Source organism: Oryx dammah, unplaced genomic scaffold, assembly GCF_014754425.2.
Source record: "Oryx dammah isolate SB20612 unplaced genomic scaffold, SCBI_Odam_1.1 HiC_scaffold_7, whole genome shotgun sequence".
NCBI lineage: Eukaryota > Metazoa > Chordata > Mammalia > Artiodactyla > Bovidae > Oryx > Oryx dammah.
This window is the reverse complement of record NW_024070191.1, coordinates 33546361-33566083: the sequence shown is the minus strand read 5'-3', so window position 1 is coordinate 33566083 and position 19723 is coordinate 33546361. Positions and strand designations below refer to the sequence as shown.

The 19723-nt window shown below is 35.9% G+C and overlaps 1 protein-coding gene across 1 annotated transcript in view; it reads right to left on the bottom strand.

Moving 5' to 3' along the window:
* The window catches only part of LOC120865697 (disintegrin and metalloproteinase domain-containing protein 18-like), a 111611-nt gene extending 92422 nt beyond the window's left edge, over positions 1-19189 (bottom strand). The window contains exons 1-9 of the mRNA XM_040243015.1: positions 19181-19189; positions 19038-19093; positions 16383-16461; positions 13042-13118; positions 11395-11572; positions 8527-8592; positions 4218-4289; positions 3848-4014; positions 2729-2810 (exon numbers count right to left, since the gene is read on the bottom strand). Of these exons, the coding sequence (XP_040098949.1) occupies positions 2729-2810; positions 3848-4014; positions 4218-4289; positions 8527-8592; positions 11395-11572; positions 13042-13118; positions 16383-16461; positions 19038-19093; positions 19181-19189 (786 nt within the window). The remainder of the gene's footprint in view (positions 1-2728; positions 2811-3847; positions 4015-4217; positions 4290-8526; positions 8593-11394; positions 11573-13041; positions 13119-16382; positions 16462-19037; positions 19094-19180) is intronic.
* Between the last annotated feature and the right edge of the window lie 534 nt (positions 19190-19723).

Below are 19723 nucleotides of genomic sequence, written 5' to 3'. Positions count from 1 at the left end.
AATCACAAGATGAAATCAAGATTGCGGGGAGAAATATCAATAACCTCAGATATGCAGATGACACCACCCTTACAGCAGAAAGTGAAGAACTAAAGAGCTTCTTGATGAAAGTGAAAGAGGAGATTGAAAAAGTTGGCTTAAAGCTCAACATTCAGAAAACTAAGACCATGGCATCCGGTCCCATCACTGCATGGCAAATAGAAGGGGAAACAATGGAAACAGTGACAGACTTTATTTTGGGGGACTCCAAAATCATTGCAGATGGTGACTACAGCCATGAAACTAAAAGATACTTGTTCCTTGGAAGAAAAGTTATGACAACCTAGATAGCATATGGAAAAGCAGAGACATTACTTTGCCAACAAATGTCCATCTAGTCAAGGCCATGGTTTTTTTTCAGTAGTCATATATGGATGTGAGAGTTGGACTGTAAAGAAAGATGAGCACAGAAGAATTGATGCTTTTGAACTGTGATGTTGGAGAAGACTCTTGAGAGTCCCTTGGACAGCTAGGAAATTGAACCAGTCCACCCTAAAGCAGATCAGTCCTGAATATTCATTGGAAGAACTGATGCTGAAGCTGAAACTCCAATACTTTGGCCACCTGATGTGAAGAGCTGACTCATTTGAAAATACTCTGATGCTGGGAAAGATTGAAGGCAGGAGGAGAAGGGGATGACAGAGGATGAAATGGTTGGATGGCATCACCAACTCCATGGACACTAGTTTGAGTAAACTCTGGAAGCTGGTGTTGGATAGGGAGGTCTGGCATGCTGCAGTCCATGAGGTTGCAAAGAATAGGACACGACTGCATGACTGAACTGAACTGCATTGAAATTTGAATACTCAAGGAATTTATTGGGCATATTATCAGAAATATAGAGCAAAAGAATTAACAAACTATTTCTACACATATAAACATGAATAACTATCAAAGATGTAGTTTTGAGCAAATATGTTGTAAACACACACTTTGAGAACACACTCTATTATTTACAGAAAGCTCAAAGAAAGATCAAATTAACCAGTGAGTAAGTGTCAAGATGGAGGGAGGATTTAGGAGTCTTCTGATGCTGGAGGAAGCACAAGCTGGAATCAAGATTGCCGGGAGAAATATCAATAACCTCAGATATGCAGATGACACCACCCTTATGGCAGAAACTGAAGAGGAACTAAAAAGCCTCTTGATGAAAGTGAAAGAGGAGAGTGAAAAAGTTGACTTAAAACTCAACATTCAGAAAACGAAGATCATGGCATCTGGTCCCATCACTTCATGGGAAATAGATGGGGAAACAGTGTCAGACATTATTTTTTGGGACTCCAAAATCACTGCAGATGGTGATTGCAGCCATGAAATTAAAAGACGCTTACTCCTTGGAAGGAAAGTTATGACCAACGTAGATAGTATATTCAAAAGCAGAGACATTACTTTGCCAACAAAGGTCTGTCTAGTCAAGGCTATTGTTTTTCCAGTGGTCATGTATGGATGTGAGAGTTTCACTGTGAAGAAAGCTGAGTGCCGAATAATTGATGCTTTTGAACTGTGGTGTTGGAGAAGACTCTTGAGAGTTCCATGGACTGCAAGGAGATCCAACCAGTCCATTCTAAAGGAGATAAGTCCTGGGATTTCTTTGGAAGGACTGATGCTAAAGCTGAAACTCCAGTACTTTGGCCCCATGTGCGAAGAGTTGACTCATTGGAAAAGAGTTTGATGCTGGGAGGGATTGGGGGCAGGAGGAGAAGGGGACAACAGAGGATGAGATGGCTGGATGGCATCACCGACTTGATGGACTTGAGTCTGAGTGAACTCCGGGAGTTGGTGATGGACAGGGAAGCCTGGTGTGCTGCAATTCATGGGATTGCAAAGAGTCAGACACGACTGAGCGACTGAACTGAACTGAACTGAACTAATGTGTTGATAAGATTTTATTTTTTGACCTCTGTGATACTTATACCTATGTATTACTTGGCCAAAATCAAGTGTGCTGTACACTTATGACTTGTGCAATATTCTCTATACATGATGCACCTCAATAAAACTTTTATTTAAAAGGAAATATACACTAAGTTATATGCCAGGAAGGAAAGTTTAAAAACAAAGGGAAGAGGATTCAAAAGTGTAGATTATGCAAAGAATTGATTTAGTGTTGTCAGTAGTCTTGTAAAACCATTTTTATTTGTAATAAGAATATTTGCTTTATTTGATAAGATACAATTTTGAAAGAAAAAGTAAGTAGTAGTAAGCTTCAACTTGTATACATCTTTTTTAACAAGCTATTCAAAATAGTTCTGAAATGATATATAAAGAACAAAACAAAACAATAATACATAGTTAATGGTTACATGTATTTGTAACAATAGTATAAAATATGCAAAAACTAGCAAATATGAAGTCATGCCTTCTGTTATTTCCTGAATTTGAAGGAGACATAACAGAAGGCTTTACCTTTTTCCTAAGGTTATGTTCTTAGGAAATCTGATACAATGCTATCATCTTTTATGCCAGGCTGGTGAAGAGGTGTAGTCATATCTCTGTGTATCATTTCCCTATATTTGAAATTTATAATTAAATAAACTATCTGAGATTAAAATCATGTTGTCCCAACAAAATAATAATACATACAGATATAGAGAAAAAATCAAGTTTACTTCACTATGTAAAATAATATTTATAAAACAATATAAAGTTTAGAAAAAAAATAGTCACAGAGAGGACACAAATTACATACCACAGCAACATCTGCATCATAGCTTCTATTGCATATTGTGCCAGGAAATGTTGCTCCCACATATTTAGGCTGTTTCCTGTAACTACATCATTTGAATGTTTCCTTTTGTATTAGCATGGTCATTCAGAATGATTCACAAGCTTATCTATTAAGTTAAATCTCCCGTGAAATTTAAAATAAGTTTTCAAACATACTATTTTCAATCTGAAAATACCTAATATATTATACAAAATGCTCAAATTTTTGAAAACTATAATTCACCTTAATATCAATTTTTTTCTTAACCTAAGTCCTTGACTTGATATAATTTTATTATATCAAATTCTCCTCAGTTTCCCTTATTCAGCAATTTATTGTTTTGGTCACTAAAATTTTAAAGGAATTTTTAATTTATGGAAAATATTTCTTTTTTTGATGATTAATTTTATTTATTTATTTTTATTTCTTGCCATCTAAATATAAGCAGTTTTAAAAATTATAGACAGGCATTTCTTCAGTCATGTCCTCTTTGTGACCCCATAGGCTGTAGCCCGCCAGGCTCCTCCGTCCATGGAATTCTCCACAAGAATACTGGAGTGGGCAGCCATCCCCTTCTCCAAAGATCTTCCCAACTCAGGGATCAAACCTGAGTTTCCCACATTGCAGGCAGATTCTTATCATCTGAGCCACCAGGGAAGCCCTAACCATATTACCAAAAACCTAAATGTTTCTTTATCGAACAGTAGACATGAAATGCATTTACAAATCGTAGGTAATATTTATTAACTGAATAGTATCAGTTTTACACCATTAATAAGTTGGGGTTTGTATATATTCTGTCATATAGCTGATATTATAAAAGCTCATGAAAAACAGATTTTTTTCATATAAATTATATTCCAAAATATTTTGGTCATATAAGTGATTCAGATTGTTTTTATTTTTATCATGTTTCCTACTACACTATCACCTCAATGGCAACAGCTATATTTTACTTAACATTTTCAAAGGGGCCTATAGAAAACTGAAAAACATTATAAATGTTTTATAATATTATTTATAATAAATGTTTTATAATATTCTAAAATTAATGAAATTATTTATGTATATCTCTTTATAAATGCAGAATATTGTGCTTACATAAGTAAGAATGTTACATCGTGGGGCCGAAGAATAAGATAGTCCTGTTTCCATGTCAAAAATCTTTGTAATAAATCATCAGCATCTCCAATGGTGGAAATTTTGTTTTTATCTGACCACAATTCCAAGGAGGATAATATCACAGTCAATTTGAACGGACTAAACATCTAAAAATAAGATTTATATTGTATATATTCAAATAAAATAAATCATCACATAGAAACAGTACATTAAAAAAAATAAAGTTTACTTGATTACTTTGGATATTAACCCAAATAAAGGACTTGAAGTCATTAATTTGCTATGATATAATGAAAAGATTTTCAATGACTTTTCATAAATTTATACATGCAAAAATGGTAAAACTTACTGCATTGACAAGGCCAATAATCTGGATAATTTTCTGTGTTACAGCCATCATTTCTGATCCCATATAATCATACTGAAAAAGAAATTTTTTTTGACTCTCTTAAAAATGTGACAGCAGTTGTTCTTGTATGATGAATATCTCTTGATGATAGCAAGCAGGAAAACCATAGGATTTATGAGATGAATTAAAGTATACTAACATAAAGATAATAATATTTACCATAATGAAAACAAACAACAATAAAAAAAATCATACTTAGGCATTCAAAATAGATTCTCACTTGTTATATATTTTAAAGACACTGTCCAGCAGAAACAATTGAAATCATCGAGCAGTACTAAAATAACTTCACAGATCTGTCTGTATTATAAAGGGATTTCTTGAAGTAGATATTTTCTAAAACAAGAAATCAGCCACAGCATTTCCCATTGTATGCTTAGCAATTAAAGAAGAGTAAATAAATATTAAAAATAATCAAAATTCTCAAATAAATATTTAGGAAGACAGAAATCTTAATGATGTAAAGTGAAAATTATGTGGCATGAATGATTCAAAAAATTTTGATAAAGAACAAAATGAAATAGGGTAAAGGTGAAAAGAAAGAAAATATTTTTTTTCTCTGAAACTGATAAAAAAATATTTTTTAAAACTATAGTCAATTTACAATATTATATTAGTTTCAGGTGTACACCATGGTGATTCAATATTTTCATAGATTATACTCCATTTAAAGTTGAAAAAGACTATCAATACCAATCACTTATGAGAAGATGGAAGAACAAACTGCTACAGTCACTTCTGAAAATTATCAATATCCTCTAAAAGTAATTTACATTAACCTAATGTCAGTGTTCTTGCCTGGAGAATCCCAGGGATGGGGGAGCCTGGTGGGCTGCCATCTATGGGGTCACACAGATTCGGACACGACTGAAGCAACTTCGCGGCAGCAGCAGCAATGACATAATAGTTTCACTTTTATCTAGATACTCAAAATACACTATGTTTACCAAATGGATATTTTTCCAAAAAAGAAATGCAAGTGACCAACAAGTACACAAAAGGTTTTCAACTTTACTAACCATCAGGGAAATGGAAACAAAATCCACAGTGAGATTTCACCTCACACTGGTCAGATGGCTGTCATCAAAAAAAAAAAAAAAAAAAGAAAGAAAGAAAGAAAAAGAAAAAAACAACAGCTTACATATATATGCCTAAGAAATCTGTATGCAAGTCAAGAAGGAAAAATTAGAACCAGACATGGAACAACAGACTTTTTTCAAATCCAGAAAGGAGTACGTCAAGGCTATATATTGTCACCCTGCTTATTTAAATTAAATGCAGAGCACATCATGTGAAATGCTGAGTTGGATGAAGCACAAGATGGAATCAAGATTTCCGGGAGAAATATCAATAACCTCAGATATGCAGATGATACCATCCTTATGGCAGAAACCGAAGAGGAACTAAAGAGCTTCTTGATGAAAGTGAAAGAGGAGAGTGGAAAAGTTGGCTTAAAACTCAACATTAAAAAAACTAACCAGTCCCATCACTTCATGGCAAATAGATGAGGAAACAATGGAAACAGTGACAGACTTTATTTTCTTTCCAAAATCATGGCAAATGGTGACAGCAGCCATGAACTTAAAAGATGCTTGCTCCTTGGAAGAAAAGTTTTGACCAACTTAGTCTGCATAATAGAAAGCTGACATTACTTTGCCAACAAAGGTCCATCTAGTCAAAGCTATGGTTTTTCCAGTAGTCATATATGGATATGAGAGTTGGACTATAAAGAATGCTGAACACTGAAGAATTGATGTTTAGAACTGTGGTGTTAAAGACTCTTGAGAGTCCCTCGGACTGCAAGGAAATCCAACCAGTCATTCCTAAAGGAAATCAGTCCTGAATATGCATTGGAAGGACTGATACTGAAGCTGAAGCTCCAGCATTTTGGCCACCTGATGTGACGAACTGACTCATTGGAAAAGACCCTGATGCTGGGAAAGATTGAAGACAGGAGGAGAAGGGGATGACAGAGGATGAGATGATTGGATGGCATCACCAACTCAATGGACATGAGTTTGAGCAAGCTTTGGGAGTTGGTGATGAACAGGTAAGCCTGGTTTGCTGCAGTCCATGGGGTTGCAAAGAGTTGGACACGACTGAGCAACTGAACTGAACTGGCAAATGCTGGTGAACATGTTGAGAAAAGGAAACCCTTGTACTATGTGGGACTGGAAAACAGCATTATGGAAAACAATATAACAGTTCCCTAAAAATTAAAAAAAGAACTGCCATATGAATGACAATTCCACTTGTCAGTGTAGAGCCAAAGAAAGTGAAATCAGTGTCTCACAGAAATATCTGTATTCCCATGTTTGAAACATTATTCACAATAGCCTAGATATGAAAACAACATTAAGTGTCATCAACAGATGAAAGAACAGTAAAAAGTGGTATATAAGTACAATGGGCAGAGAGGGCAATGGCAACCTACTCCAGTACTCTTGCCTGGAGAATCCCAGGGATGGTGGAGCCTGGTGGGCTGCCATCTGTGGGATCGCACAGAGTCAGACACGACTGAAGTGACTTAGCAACAGCAGCAGCAGCATGTACGATGGGAGGAAGGCCTGGAAATCCACTCCAGTGTTCTTACCTGGAGAATCCGATGGACAGAGGAACCTGGTGGGCTAAAATCCATAGGGTTGCAAAGAGTCGGACACAACTAAAGCGACTTAGTACAGTACATGTACAATGGCATAGTATTCAGTCACAAAAAGGAGGAAATTCTCTCATTTGCAACAACATGATAAACCTGGAGGGCATTGTGCTAAGTGTGCCAACCCAAGAAAGACAGAAACTGTGTTGTGTTATGGTATCACTAACATGTAGAATCTAAAACAAACAAACAAACAAAAACCAGTCCAATTCCATAGAAACAAAGAATAGAATTTTGGTTGCCAGAGGAAGTAATGGAGAAATGTAAGTCAAAGGGTACAAACTTTTCAGTTATAGGTTCTGAGTATCTAATGTGCAGGACGGTGACTATAGTTAATGATATGGTATTGTACACTTGAAAGTTGATGAGTTCTCTTAAGTGTTCTTACCACACACACACACACGGAAAATAGTGTTAATGCTGTGAGGCAGTGAATGCGTTAATTATCTTGGTCTAGGTAAACAATCTGCGACATACATGGTCATCAAATCTTCACATTACAATTTAGCCATATACAATCATATTTATCAATTATTCCCCCCAAAATTGGAAAAAATATTAAGTCAATTGGTCAGCTGGCAAATATCTATCACAGTTCAAAGAAAACACTGTGACTGGAGAGGGTACAGCAAGTTAAGGAGAGGACAAGGCAGTTAGGAAGTGTGGTCAGAGACCCCGGCCTGATCTGGGGATGAGAGGGCGGGTAGATAATATCGTGCGTCCTAGGCTAGTTTGGGATCCTAATAACATACATTTGTTGTTGTTTGATGTTCAGTCACTCAGTCCTGTCTGACTCTTCTGTGACCCTATGGACTGTAGCCCTCCAGGTTCCTCTGTCCACGGGATTTTCCAGCCAAGAATTCTGGAGTGGGCTGCCATTTCCTTCTCCAGGGGATCTTCCTGACTCAAGGATCCAATCCACGCCTCCTGCATTGCAGGTGGATTCTTTACCAGTAAGCCATGGGGGAACTTCTTAACCATATCCAAGTCACACCTAAAATTAAACCTTTTTACTTGGAAATAATCAGAAAACTACATGCATTATGTCTTTAAGGAAGCTTTTCATAATGTTTAAAGAGAGAAGGCAAATAACACAAGGTTCCACTTTATAGCACAGGGAACTGTATTCAATGTCCTGTGATAAACCATAATGGAAAAGAATACTAAAAAGGAATGTTTATATGTATATAACTGATTCACTTTACTGTACAGCAGATATTGGCACAACATTGTAAATCAATTATACTTCAATGAAAAATGAATTAATTAAAAATAAAATAAAAAATGTCTGGACTCTGAAAGATAAATTGGTCCAAATTGGCAGTTCCATATTTTAATTTTTCTATAAACATTTAGCAAAAAAAAGTGCAGCTACCTTTCCTTGATCATTAGAAATATTAATTTTGAAACCCTTTGTAAGAGAGCTAACAATATAAAAAATTTCCATAAATTGATACATTTAATACTCAGAAATGATTAAACATTTTTGCTGATGTTCTCTAGGTGATAGCAATAAAACATTAAACTTTAAGAAAGGGGAAAAAATGGGAAAGAAGAGAGAGAGCAATGGAAGGAGGGGAAAGTTTGACTTACCAAAGCTTTTTCCACTATAATGTGCATTTCTAGATATTGGGGCAATAGTTCTGAAAAAGTTTTTTCCTGAAAAAAGAATTTATCAAATGTTAATATGTTTTGAATTTATTAAACACAGACAGTGGCATGTAAAGGAGGCAAGTTACCTCATAAAACCCTCATGAGGTCTTAACTATAAAAATTAATTGCAAATCGGAAAATTAACTTGAAAACAAATTCCAAGTTTAAAGGAGTCCCAGTGAGCCTCCTAGAGTAAGGTAGAAGTCTAGGTATTCACTATTAATACTGAATAAGAGAAAGTGAATAATTCCATAGCTTCAGAGCATAGGCTTTGTATCCCATTTGATACAGTGTAATGAACCTTGATTGTGTCAAGTTAGTCAGCTATAAATCATCAATTTATTACATCATTTAGTACTCTAATGGTAATTTTTACAAGAGCTGTATGTCTAACATGCTGAAATACCATTTCACACATGGATATTTTAAAGGACCTACAATTTCTTCCTTGACCCAAGTGCACTGGTAACTAAATCTAAGTGTAAGGAGGGAACACAGATGGCATCTGTCATAAACCAGCTTTTTGTTGTTGCTGTTGTTTAGTCACTAAGTCAGGTCTGACCCTGTGACCCCATGGACTACAGCCACCAGTCTTCTCTGTCCATGGAATTTTCCAGGCAAGAATACTGGAATGGGTTGCCGTTTCCTTCTCCAGGGGATCTCCCTGACCCAGGGATTGAACTCGTGTCTCCTGCATTGGCAGGTGAAGTTTTTACCACTGAGCCACCAGGGAAGCCCAACAAAATAGCATAGCTTACTATAAATAAACAAGCAAACAAAGAAACTGGATTCAACTGGTAGAGCCTAGGTTTACATTTTCACAGGGAAGTAAACTATGCATGCATCTTAAATGTGTATATACTGAGATGCTGATTTCTTTTCTTGGTGTTCAAAATTAACTTCAAAAATATTTTGTATTTTGGTTGTTCTTACTGTGCCTGTATAAAAATGTAAGCCACTGTTGACAACCATGGATTCTGAATTGCAGCCTGGTTGAACATAATTACAAATTAAGTACACACCATAATCAATTTTCAGTATGTTTCTACACAGCAGATTTCATATTTTAATAACAGCGTTTTTTCCCCATTTGCCATTTCAAATTTATATTCTTATTTTCAAAATAACAAAACTGTACCTTTAATATCTGTGTTTTAAAATGAACTTATAGTACCATTCATCATAACGTCACATGTCATTTTCAGTAATTGAACTTTAAAATCCATTCATTTCAATGGGTTACTTTTATTCTCTTCTTTAAAATGTTTTGTTCAGTTTTTAAAAAATATGTATTGAATCATAGAATATTGCCAAAATAGATCACAGATCTCTTGTAATTCTCCCCGGTGGTTCAGTTCAGTTCAGTTGCTCAGTCGTGTCCAACTCTTTGCGACCCCATGAATCGCAGCACGCCAGGCCTCCCTGTCCATCACCAACTCCCGGAGTTAACTCAGACTCACGTCCATCAAGTCAGTGATGCCATCCAGCCATCTCATCCTCTGTCGTCCCCTTCTCCTCCTGCCCCCAATCCCTCCCAGCATCAGAGCCTTTTCGAATGAGTCAACTCTTCACTTTAGCATCATTCCCTCCAACCCTCCAAAGAAATCCCAGGGTTGATCTCCTTCAGAATGGACTGGCTGGATCTCCTTGCAGTCCAAGGGACTCTCAAGAGTCTTCTGCAACACCACAGTTCAAAAGCATCAATTCTTCAGTGCTCAGCTTTCTTCACAGTCCAACTCTCACCATCCATACATAACTACTGGAAAAACCATAGCCTTGACTAGACGGACCTTACCCGGTGGTTACATCCTACAAACTTACAGTACATTTTCAAAACTAGGGTATTCACCTGGTACAATGTGTATGTGTATAGCTCTACATCATTTTCTCATGTGTGTGTTTATATAACCACAACTCCAATCAAGATACAAAGCTATTTTGTCACCACGAAGATTTCCCTTTTTGTACCTCTGTAAAGTCAATTGAGATTATACAGTCTGAGGGAGAGAAAGAAATCAGAATGGATTTCAGAATGAACAGAACCTGTTCTTTTCCTGTGGGGCATTTTCAAGCAGACCAACATGTATACAATGGAGGTAATAGGGAGGAGATAGATAAAAGGGCAAAAAGGAGCTTCAAATAACTAATGACCAAAATGTTCTTAAATCTCATGAAAAAATAAATTTAAACATCCAAGAAGCTTAATGAACTCCAAGTAGGATAAACTTAAAAGGATCCAGTCAAAGACACAACATAAGAAAACTGTCATAAGGCAAAGACAGAGACTCTTGAAAGAATCAACAAAGAAGGGATACATCGTGCACAAGGAATCCTCAATAAGATGACTAACATCTGATTCTTCATCAGAGACCATAGAGTCCAAAAGATAGTGAACTGGTATATCCAAAGTGATGAAAGAAAAACACCTGTCAACTAAGAATTCTATATTCAGCCTACAAATTAAAAGCTTAATAATATACAAATGATACAGTATTTTAGAAAGACATGTCCCAGTAGTATGTAAACCTATATATCAAAATATTGAAAGCAATTTTACCAGGGCAGTGGTAACTAGTGTTTCTATATTCCTAATTTTATTCAATAATAAGCACTTTTGCTTGAATAAAAGTGAAAAACAATAAATATTACATAAGACAACATACAACAATAAGCTTGAAATGCATTATTGCATATTTCCATGTATTTTAGATGAAATATGGGTGTTTTATATACCCATGTAGAAAAAAGATACCAAATGTTATATTGCTACTCAGCAGCTTGTCATGACATCAGAATTGTCTCAGTTACCTGTGAGCTTAAATGGATTGTATAAGACTGATCTTTCTGCCAAATATTGCTGTAATTTTCTGCAAACATTGGTTTATCTGGATGGTCATTTTTCACTTGATAAATTATGTGCTCAAATCTTGCTGAAGATTCCAAAGGCTCAATGCTATAGCTGATATTTTCAAACTGAAGGAATCCCCTGAATATTTAGAAAACAATGACATAAAAATACTGCAAATAGTCCCATCATCCTGCAAATGATTCCATCAGATTTATAATTCAAAATGCCATAGGAAATGAGCAACCATAGTGAGGAACATGTTTTAAAGTCACTCTCTTTTCCTACTTTTTTTTCAGCTACCACTACTAACTGAGTAACCACATCTGCCTCAATTTTTCTCATGTATTAAAGAACTAAATAAACTGAGAAGTATTTTTTTTTCCCATATAGTAGTCACATTCATTCAAGGTGTATTAAGGCCATGCATGGGGTTGTAAAGAGTTGGACACGACTGAGCGACTGAATTGAAATGATTTGCTGGAAACCAAGGCATTTGTTGAGAATTCCAAGAATAAAAGTTCCTGTTCTTACAGAGGGACAGTGGATATATAGGGTGGAGGTCTAAAAAGGCTGATAGGTAGGAAAACCACATTCAGAAAATGTCAAGTTTCTGAGTCAACAAATTCTGGACATCAGGAGACGAAAAGCAAAGGGAAGGTGGGAAGAATCTTTTTGCTCTTCTCTGGGCCTGTTTCTTTTTCTGATAAACTGACCACCTTCTTCCTGCCACATCAATAATGAAAATCATCACCCCTGGCCTTTTACATCTGAGGTACCGTCTCAGCTAGTCATCTTACATCTGATACAAAGCACACCTACACTGAGAATATATAGCTTGTGCTTAGTTAAGTAACTATTTAATGTAATTTTCCATAACTATTCCAGATAGCTGATACAAAGTACAACAATAACACCCAGGAAGATGTTCTAAAGGATTTGGGGGGTGGGTGTGTTTGAATTTTTTCTTTAATGCATCTGCCTCTTTCTCCTCAATATCTTGAACATATCTTCAGTTAGGATTCCCTTGAGTGATTTCACATCAATGGTTACTGCAAAGGCCCATTTATTAATATTAAATTAATATTAATTCAATTATGAAGAAAACGTTCCGATTGGAATTCTTCTTAAATATCCCAGATTTGTGTTTTGCAGCCACTAAATTTTGTTTTAAAGTATATCCTAACTTTTCATGTATAAATAACCTCAAAGATTCTGTTGTGTGTTACTCGCTCAGTCATGTCTGACTCTTTGTGACCCCATGGATTGTAGCTCACCAGATTCCTTTGTCCATGGAATTCTCCAGGCAAGAATACTAGAGTGGATTGCCATTCCCTTTTCCAGGGAATCTTCCCAACCCAGGGACTGAACGTGGGTCTCCTGCACTGCAGGCAGATTCTTTACTTTTTGAGCCAACAGGGATGGGCTGTAACCCGCCAGACTCCTCTGTCCATTGGATTTTTTCCAGCAAGAATACTAGAGTGGGTTTCCATGCCCTCTTCCAGGGGATCTTCCTGACCTAGGGATCGAACCCACCTCTCCTGTGTCTCTTGCATTGCAGGAAGATTCTTTACCCACTGAGTTATGGGGAAGCCCCAAGATTCTGTTACCTGAGTCCAGAACAGATGCTGAGTGTCACAACTGAATTTGGGAAACCTACAATGTATCCTTGATAATGACAATGCATCTGAAAAACAGTACAGTGAGGCCAATAAATAAATTATTTATGCATTAAATGTATTGGCAAATGTTATAAATATTCAAAACATTAAAACAGTTCAAAGTAATAAGTTTGTGCATCATAAAGATTTATTAAAAGTGGTTTTCAACTCAAACTCTTCCACAAAATTGCAGGGGAAGGTAAACTTCCAAACTCATTGTATGAGACCGTCATAACCCTAATACCAAAACCTGACAAAGATGTCACAAAAAAAGAAAATTACAAGCCAATATCACTGATGAACATAGATGCAAAAATCCTTAACAAAATTCTAGCAATCAGAATCCAACAACACATTAAAAAGGTCATACATCATGACCAACTGGGCTTTATCCCAGGGATGCAAGGATTCTTCAATATCCACAAATCAATCAATGTAATACACCACATTAACAAATTGAAAAATAAAAGCCATATGATTATCTCAATAGACGCAGAGAAAACCTGTGACAAAATTCAACATCCACTTATGATAAAAACTCTTCAGAAAGCAGGAGTAGAAGGAACATACCTCAACATAAAAAAAGTTATATATGACAAACCCACAGCAAACATTATCCTCAATGGTGAAAAACTGAAAGCATTTCCCCTAAAGTCAGGAACAAGACAAGGGTACCCACTTTCACCACTACTATTCAACATAGTTTTGAAAGTTTTGGTCACAGCAATCAGAAAAGAAAAAGAAATAAAAGGAATCCAAATTGGAAAAGAAGAAGTAAAACTCTCACTGTTTGCAGATAACATGATCCTCTACATGGAAAACCCTAAAGACTCCATAAGAAAATTACTAGAGCTAATCAATGAATATAGTAAAGTTGCAGGGCATAAAATTGACACACAGAAATCCCTTGCATTCCTATACACTAATAATGAGAAAATAGAAAGAGAAATTAAGGAAACAATTCCATTCACCATTGCAAGAAAAAGAATAAAATACTTCGGAATATATCTACCTAAAGAAACAAAAGACCTATATACAGAAAGCTATAAAACACTAGTGAAAGAAATCAAAGAGGACACTAATAGATGGAAGAATATACCATGTTCATGGATTGGAAGAATCAATATAGTGAAAATGAGTATACTACCGAAAGCAATCTATAGATTCAATGCAATCCTTATCAAGCTCCATTCTGTATATGTACCACAGCTTTCTTAGCCATTCGTCTACTGATGGACATCTAGGTTGCTTCCATGTCCTGGCTATTATAAACAGTGCTGTGATGAACACTGAGTTACAAGTGTCACTTTCAATTCTAGTTTCCTCGGTGTGTATGCCCAGCAGTGTAATTTCTGGGTCATATGGCAGTTTTGGTATTTTTCACAGAGCTAGAACAAATGATTTCACAATTTGTATGGAAATACAAAAAACCTCAAATATCCAAAGCAATCTTGAGAAAGAAGAATGGAACTGGAGGAATCAACCTGCCTGACTTCAGGCTCTACTACAAAGCCACAGTCATCAAGACAGTATGGTACCAGCACAAAGACAGAAATATAGATCAATGGAACAAAATAGAAAGCCCAAAGATAAACCCAGGCACCTATGGACCCCTTATCTTGGGCAAAAGTGGCAAGAATATACAATGGAGTAAAGACAATCTCTTTAACAAGTGGTGCTGGGAAAACTGGTCAACCACTTGTAAAAGAATGAAACTATAACACTTTCTAACACCATACACAAAAATAAACTCAAAATGGATTAAAGATCTAAATGTAAGATCAGAAACTATAAAACTCTTAGAGGAGTACATAGGCAAAACACTCTCCGACATAAATCACAGCAGGATCCTCTATGACCCAGCTCCCAGAATATTGGAAATCAAAGCAAAAATAAACAAATGGGACCTACTTAAAATTAAAAGCTTTTGCACCACAAAGGAAACTATAAGCAAGGTGAAAAGATAGCTTTCAGAATGGGAGAAATTAATAGCAAATGAAGCAACTGACAAAGAATGAATCTCAAAAGTATACAAGCAACTCCTGCAGCTCAATTCCAGAAAAATAAACGACCCAATCAAAAAATGGGCCAAAGAACTAAACAGACATTTCTCCAAAGACATACAGATGGCTAACAAACACATGAAAAGATGCTCAACATCACTCATTATCAGAGAAATGCAAATCAAAACCACAATGAGGTACCATTTCACGCCAGTCAGAATGGCTGCTATCCAAAAGTCTACAAGCAATAAATGTTGAAGAGGGTGTGGAGAAAAGGGAACCCTCTTACACTGTTGGTGGGAATGCAAACTAGTACAGCTACTATGGAGAACAGTGTGGAGATTCCTTAAAAAACTGGAAATAGAATTGCCATACGACCCAGAAATCCCACTGCTGGGCATACACACCAAGGAAACCAGAATTGAAAGAGACACTTGTAGCCCAATGTTCATCTCAATACTGTTTATAATAGCCAGGACATGGAAACAACCTAGATGTCCATCAGCAGATGAATGGCTAAGAAAGCTGTGGTACATATACACAATGGAGTATTACTCAGCCATTAAAAAGAATACATTTGAATCAGTTCTAACGAGGTGGATGAAACTGGAGCCGACTACACAGAGTGAAGTAAGCCAGAAAGAAAAACACCAGTGCAGTATACTAATGCATATATATGGAATTTAGAAAGATGGTAACGATAACCCTGTATGTGAGACAGCAAAAGAGACACAGATTTATAGAACAGTCTTTTGAACTCTGTGGGAGAGGGCGAGGGTGGGATGATTTGGGAGAATGGCATTGAAACATGCATAATATCATATGTGAAACAAATCACCAGACCAGGTTCAATGCATGATACAGGATGCTTGTGGCTGGTGCACTGGGATGACCCAGAGGGATGGTATGGGGAGGGACATGGGAGGGGGGTTCAGGATGGGGAACATGTATAAACCTGTGGTGGATTCCTGTTGATGTATGTCAAAACCAATATAATATTGTAAAGTAATTAGCCTCTAATTAAAATAAATAAAATCATATTTAAAAATAAAAAATAAAAGTGGTTTTCAAGGAAAATAAGTATTTGACACATTTCTTTATTTATTACCAATGAGGTGCCCAGACGTGTTCTCTGGATCTGGATTTCATCCCTATCATACATGGAATATGAAATAAAATATTTGTATGAAACTGCCAAGTTGGAACAAGCTTATCCCAATGGTAACAGTAAGCCCACTTTGATAAAGAAATGTGTGGTAATGAATGTCTACAACATCAGGGTCTTACCTTAAAATATGAAGACTCAGAATGGAAAGATCCAGTTTCCTTATATGTATAAACCAAAAAGTTCTGGGATACAAATGAGCTAAGGAAAACAAAAACTAAAAGTGGTTGAGTCATGAATTTACTATGAACATAAACATTAAAATAATAAAAATATGAGTAAAATATATAGGATTCATATAAGTGTATTCTTTAATTAGAGTAATTTTAGCATGCCATCACAGTGTAAATTCACTGACCTGGCATCTCAGAGAGTTTGGGCATTCTTAACACCAGAATAGACTTTGAATCCTCCATATCAGATATTTGTGTGTGTGCCTACAAATGTCTTCATTCAACAATATTTGCTGAGTGCCAACAATCTGACAGATTCAATTCAAGGCACCGGGGTACAGCAATATAGAAAAGACAAAACCACGGTCTTCCTCACAATGAGAGACACATACTGCTAGTATGTTGAAAGTGAAAGTAAAAGTGAAGTCACTCAGTTGTGCCCGACTCTTTGCGACACCACAGACAGTAGCCTGCACCAGGCTCCTCCGTCCATGGGATTTTCTAGGCAAGAGTACTGGAGTGGGTTGCCATTTCCTTATTCAGGGAATCTTCCCGACCTAGAGATCAAACCTAAGTCTCCCACATTGTAGACAGAAGCTTTACTGTCTGAGCCATGTTAGGTGATAATAAATAAGGCCTGAAGTTTGGTTGCAAATGTAGACAGGATGTCAAGGAAAGGCTAAGTGATTTAATTACTGAAGACCTGAAAAACAAGCCACTTGGATCTGCACAGATCTAGGAGGAAATGCAAATATCCTGAGGCAGAGATAGGTTTTGTATCTATGAAGACCATCTAGAGGGCAAAGTACCTGTGGTGAATTATGGAGACAAGACAAGAGACAATAGTAAGAGATGGTGTCACAGAGATGAGAAGCCACCACTGGGAGATTCTGAGCAGGAAGTGTGCAGGATCAGACCAACATTTTAATATAATCAGACTGAACGTCCTGTTGAGAACCTACTGTAGGACGATAAGCACAAACAAAGTGATCAGCTAGGCTACAATAGCTGGATGATAGGCTATTATCCAGTAAAGACATGATGGTAGCTTGAACTAGGATTGTAGCAGTGGTGGAGGTCCAATTGCTGAATGCATTTTTAAAAAATAATTATTTCTTTTTAATTGATTGGTGATTACTTTAAAATATTGGTTTGATTTCTGTTGAATGCATTTTGAATGTAGATCACATGGGATTTAGTAATCCACTGGATGTGGAGGAAAACAAAAGAAAAACATAAGATGTCAAGAGTGACTCTAACATTTTTGTTCTGAGAAACTGAAAGAGTAGAAATGCCATTTACTAAAATCCCTGAGGAAAAGACAAATTTTGAAAAATGACCAGAAGTATATTTTAGGCACATTAAATATGAGAATCAGAGCAAACTCTTGGTTATCAAATAAGAAGTCAAATACATGAATGTGGTGTTCACTAAAGAGAAATAAAGTAAAGATATAAGTGTGGGAGTAATCAATACACCCATAGGAGCAGATGAAAGAACCAAGTGATTGAGTATAGCTAGGGAAAAAAGGAGGGGTTAAGAATAGCACCATGGAGTACTCCTAAGATGAGAGAGATGAGGTGAAATCAGAAAACAAACCAAACAAAATCTGAGAAAGACTGAGTATACTGATAAGAGACAAACCAAGAGACCTGCTGTGTCCTGGAAGCCAAATGAAGAAACTGTTATAAGGAGGAGACGCTGCTCAGCTATACAAAATGCCACTGACTGATCAAGAAAAATGAAGAATAAAAAGTAACTGGCATTTAGAAACATGAGGATCATTGATGACCTTACCAAAGAATATTTTTTAATGGAATGGTAGTGACCCTAGAGACCAACATGAGTTTAATGATCATGAGTTAGATGAGAATCGTCATGAATTAAGTAAAGAAAATTTTCTCAGGCCTTACTCAACCACAAAAATACAGGCAGACAAAATACAGTTGTTAAAAATACATATTTTCAAAGACGTAGGCAAAGAAGAGGCTATTTGAGTATATAAAATGTTGAAAAACACAGATTGAGACAAAAAACAGATTGCTTGTTTTCCAGAGTAGTGGCTGATAACAGAGATTAAATGTGAAATGGTATGACAGGTCTAATGTGGAGAACGAAATGTTTTAAAACTGATTTATGGTTGAAAATTGTGTGTGATACTATATTAAACTTATATAGTTATACACTTGAGAGTTTTATGATTATATGTATATACACATAACTTACCAAAGAAAGTTGTTAAAAATAAATACATATATAATTAAAACCTCCACACAAAGTATGCAACTAGTTCAATTTTCTGCCAATAACCACATGATATACACATGTTTGATTGCATACTGGATATACTTGATACATAACTTGCAGTTCTTGAGTTCATGGATTTAAATGGTTACTTATTTATGCATAGATTTATTCGAAAATAAAAAGCTGGAAAATAAAAATTCAAAGTTCTCGTAGACTTAATATTCAGGAACTAATGAATCCAAAACTGAAAAACTAATTAAACAGCCTACATTTTGCTGCATGCTTAAATTTAAATAGTGTACAAAAACATTTTTTTAAAAAGTAAGTTCTAAGCTTTAAGGGAAAATCATTTCTTACTGTTTTCTGAGATGCAGAGTGTATGGTTTGTTATCAATGGTAATGATATAAGTCACCTAAAATAAAGTAAATAAAGGTAATTAAGTAAATCAGAAATAAATAAAATAAAAGAGTATTTTTCACTAAAATCAAAAAAGACTCACCCAATCCATTTTTAAAAAGCATATATCCTTCAAAATTTTTTGTTCTAACTAGCAATAATTTTAAATTTTTTAATAAATTCAGGATGAGGGCAATAAACATAGAGAATGGCTTTTGAAAACAAGAGATGAAAGCTATATTTTGAAGAAATATAACTTTATTATGTATTAATACTAGATTTTACTGTTTATGTGTATAAAAAACATACTCATCTAGCCAAAATGAATCAGGCATGACTGTAGGCTTACATGCTACACCAAATACAATGAAACAATAACATGTCTATAAATACATAAATATTCAAACAGTAGAGCCACTTTGCAATGCTTCACATATAAGCTAAATACAGATTTGAGAGAAGGAAGCAAGGGAAGAATGCTGGGGCTCCAGTAATACGAGCTGTGAGACTCCAGGGACTGAGCTGTAATGGTCCTCATCACCTTGATGGGAAGGGGCCCAGGAGCAGGAGATGTGCCCAGTACACAGTACGGCAGGTTGCTTCTAAAACATCGTCCGGAGGGTGAGAGAGTGTCTAGCAAAACACG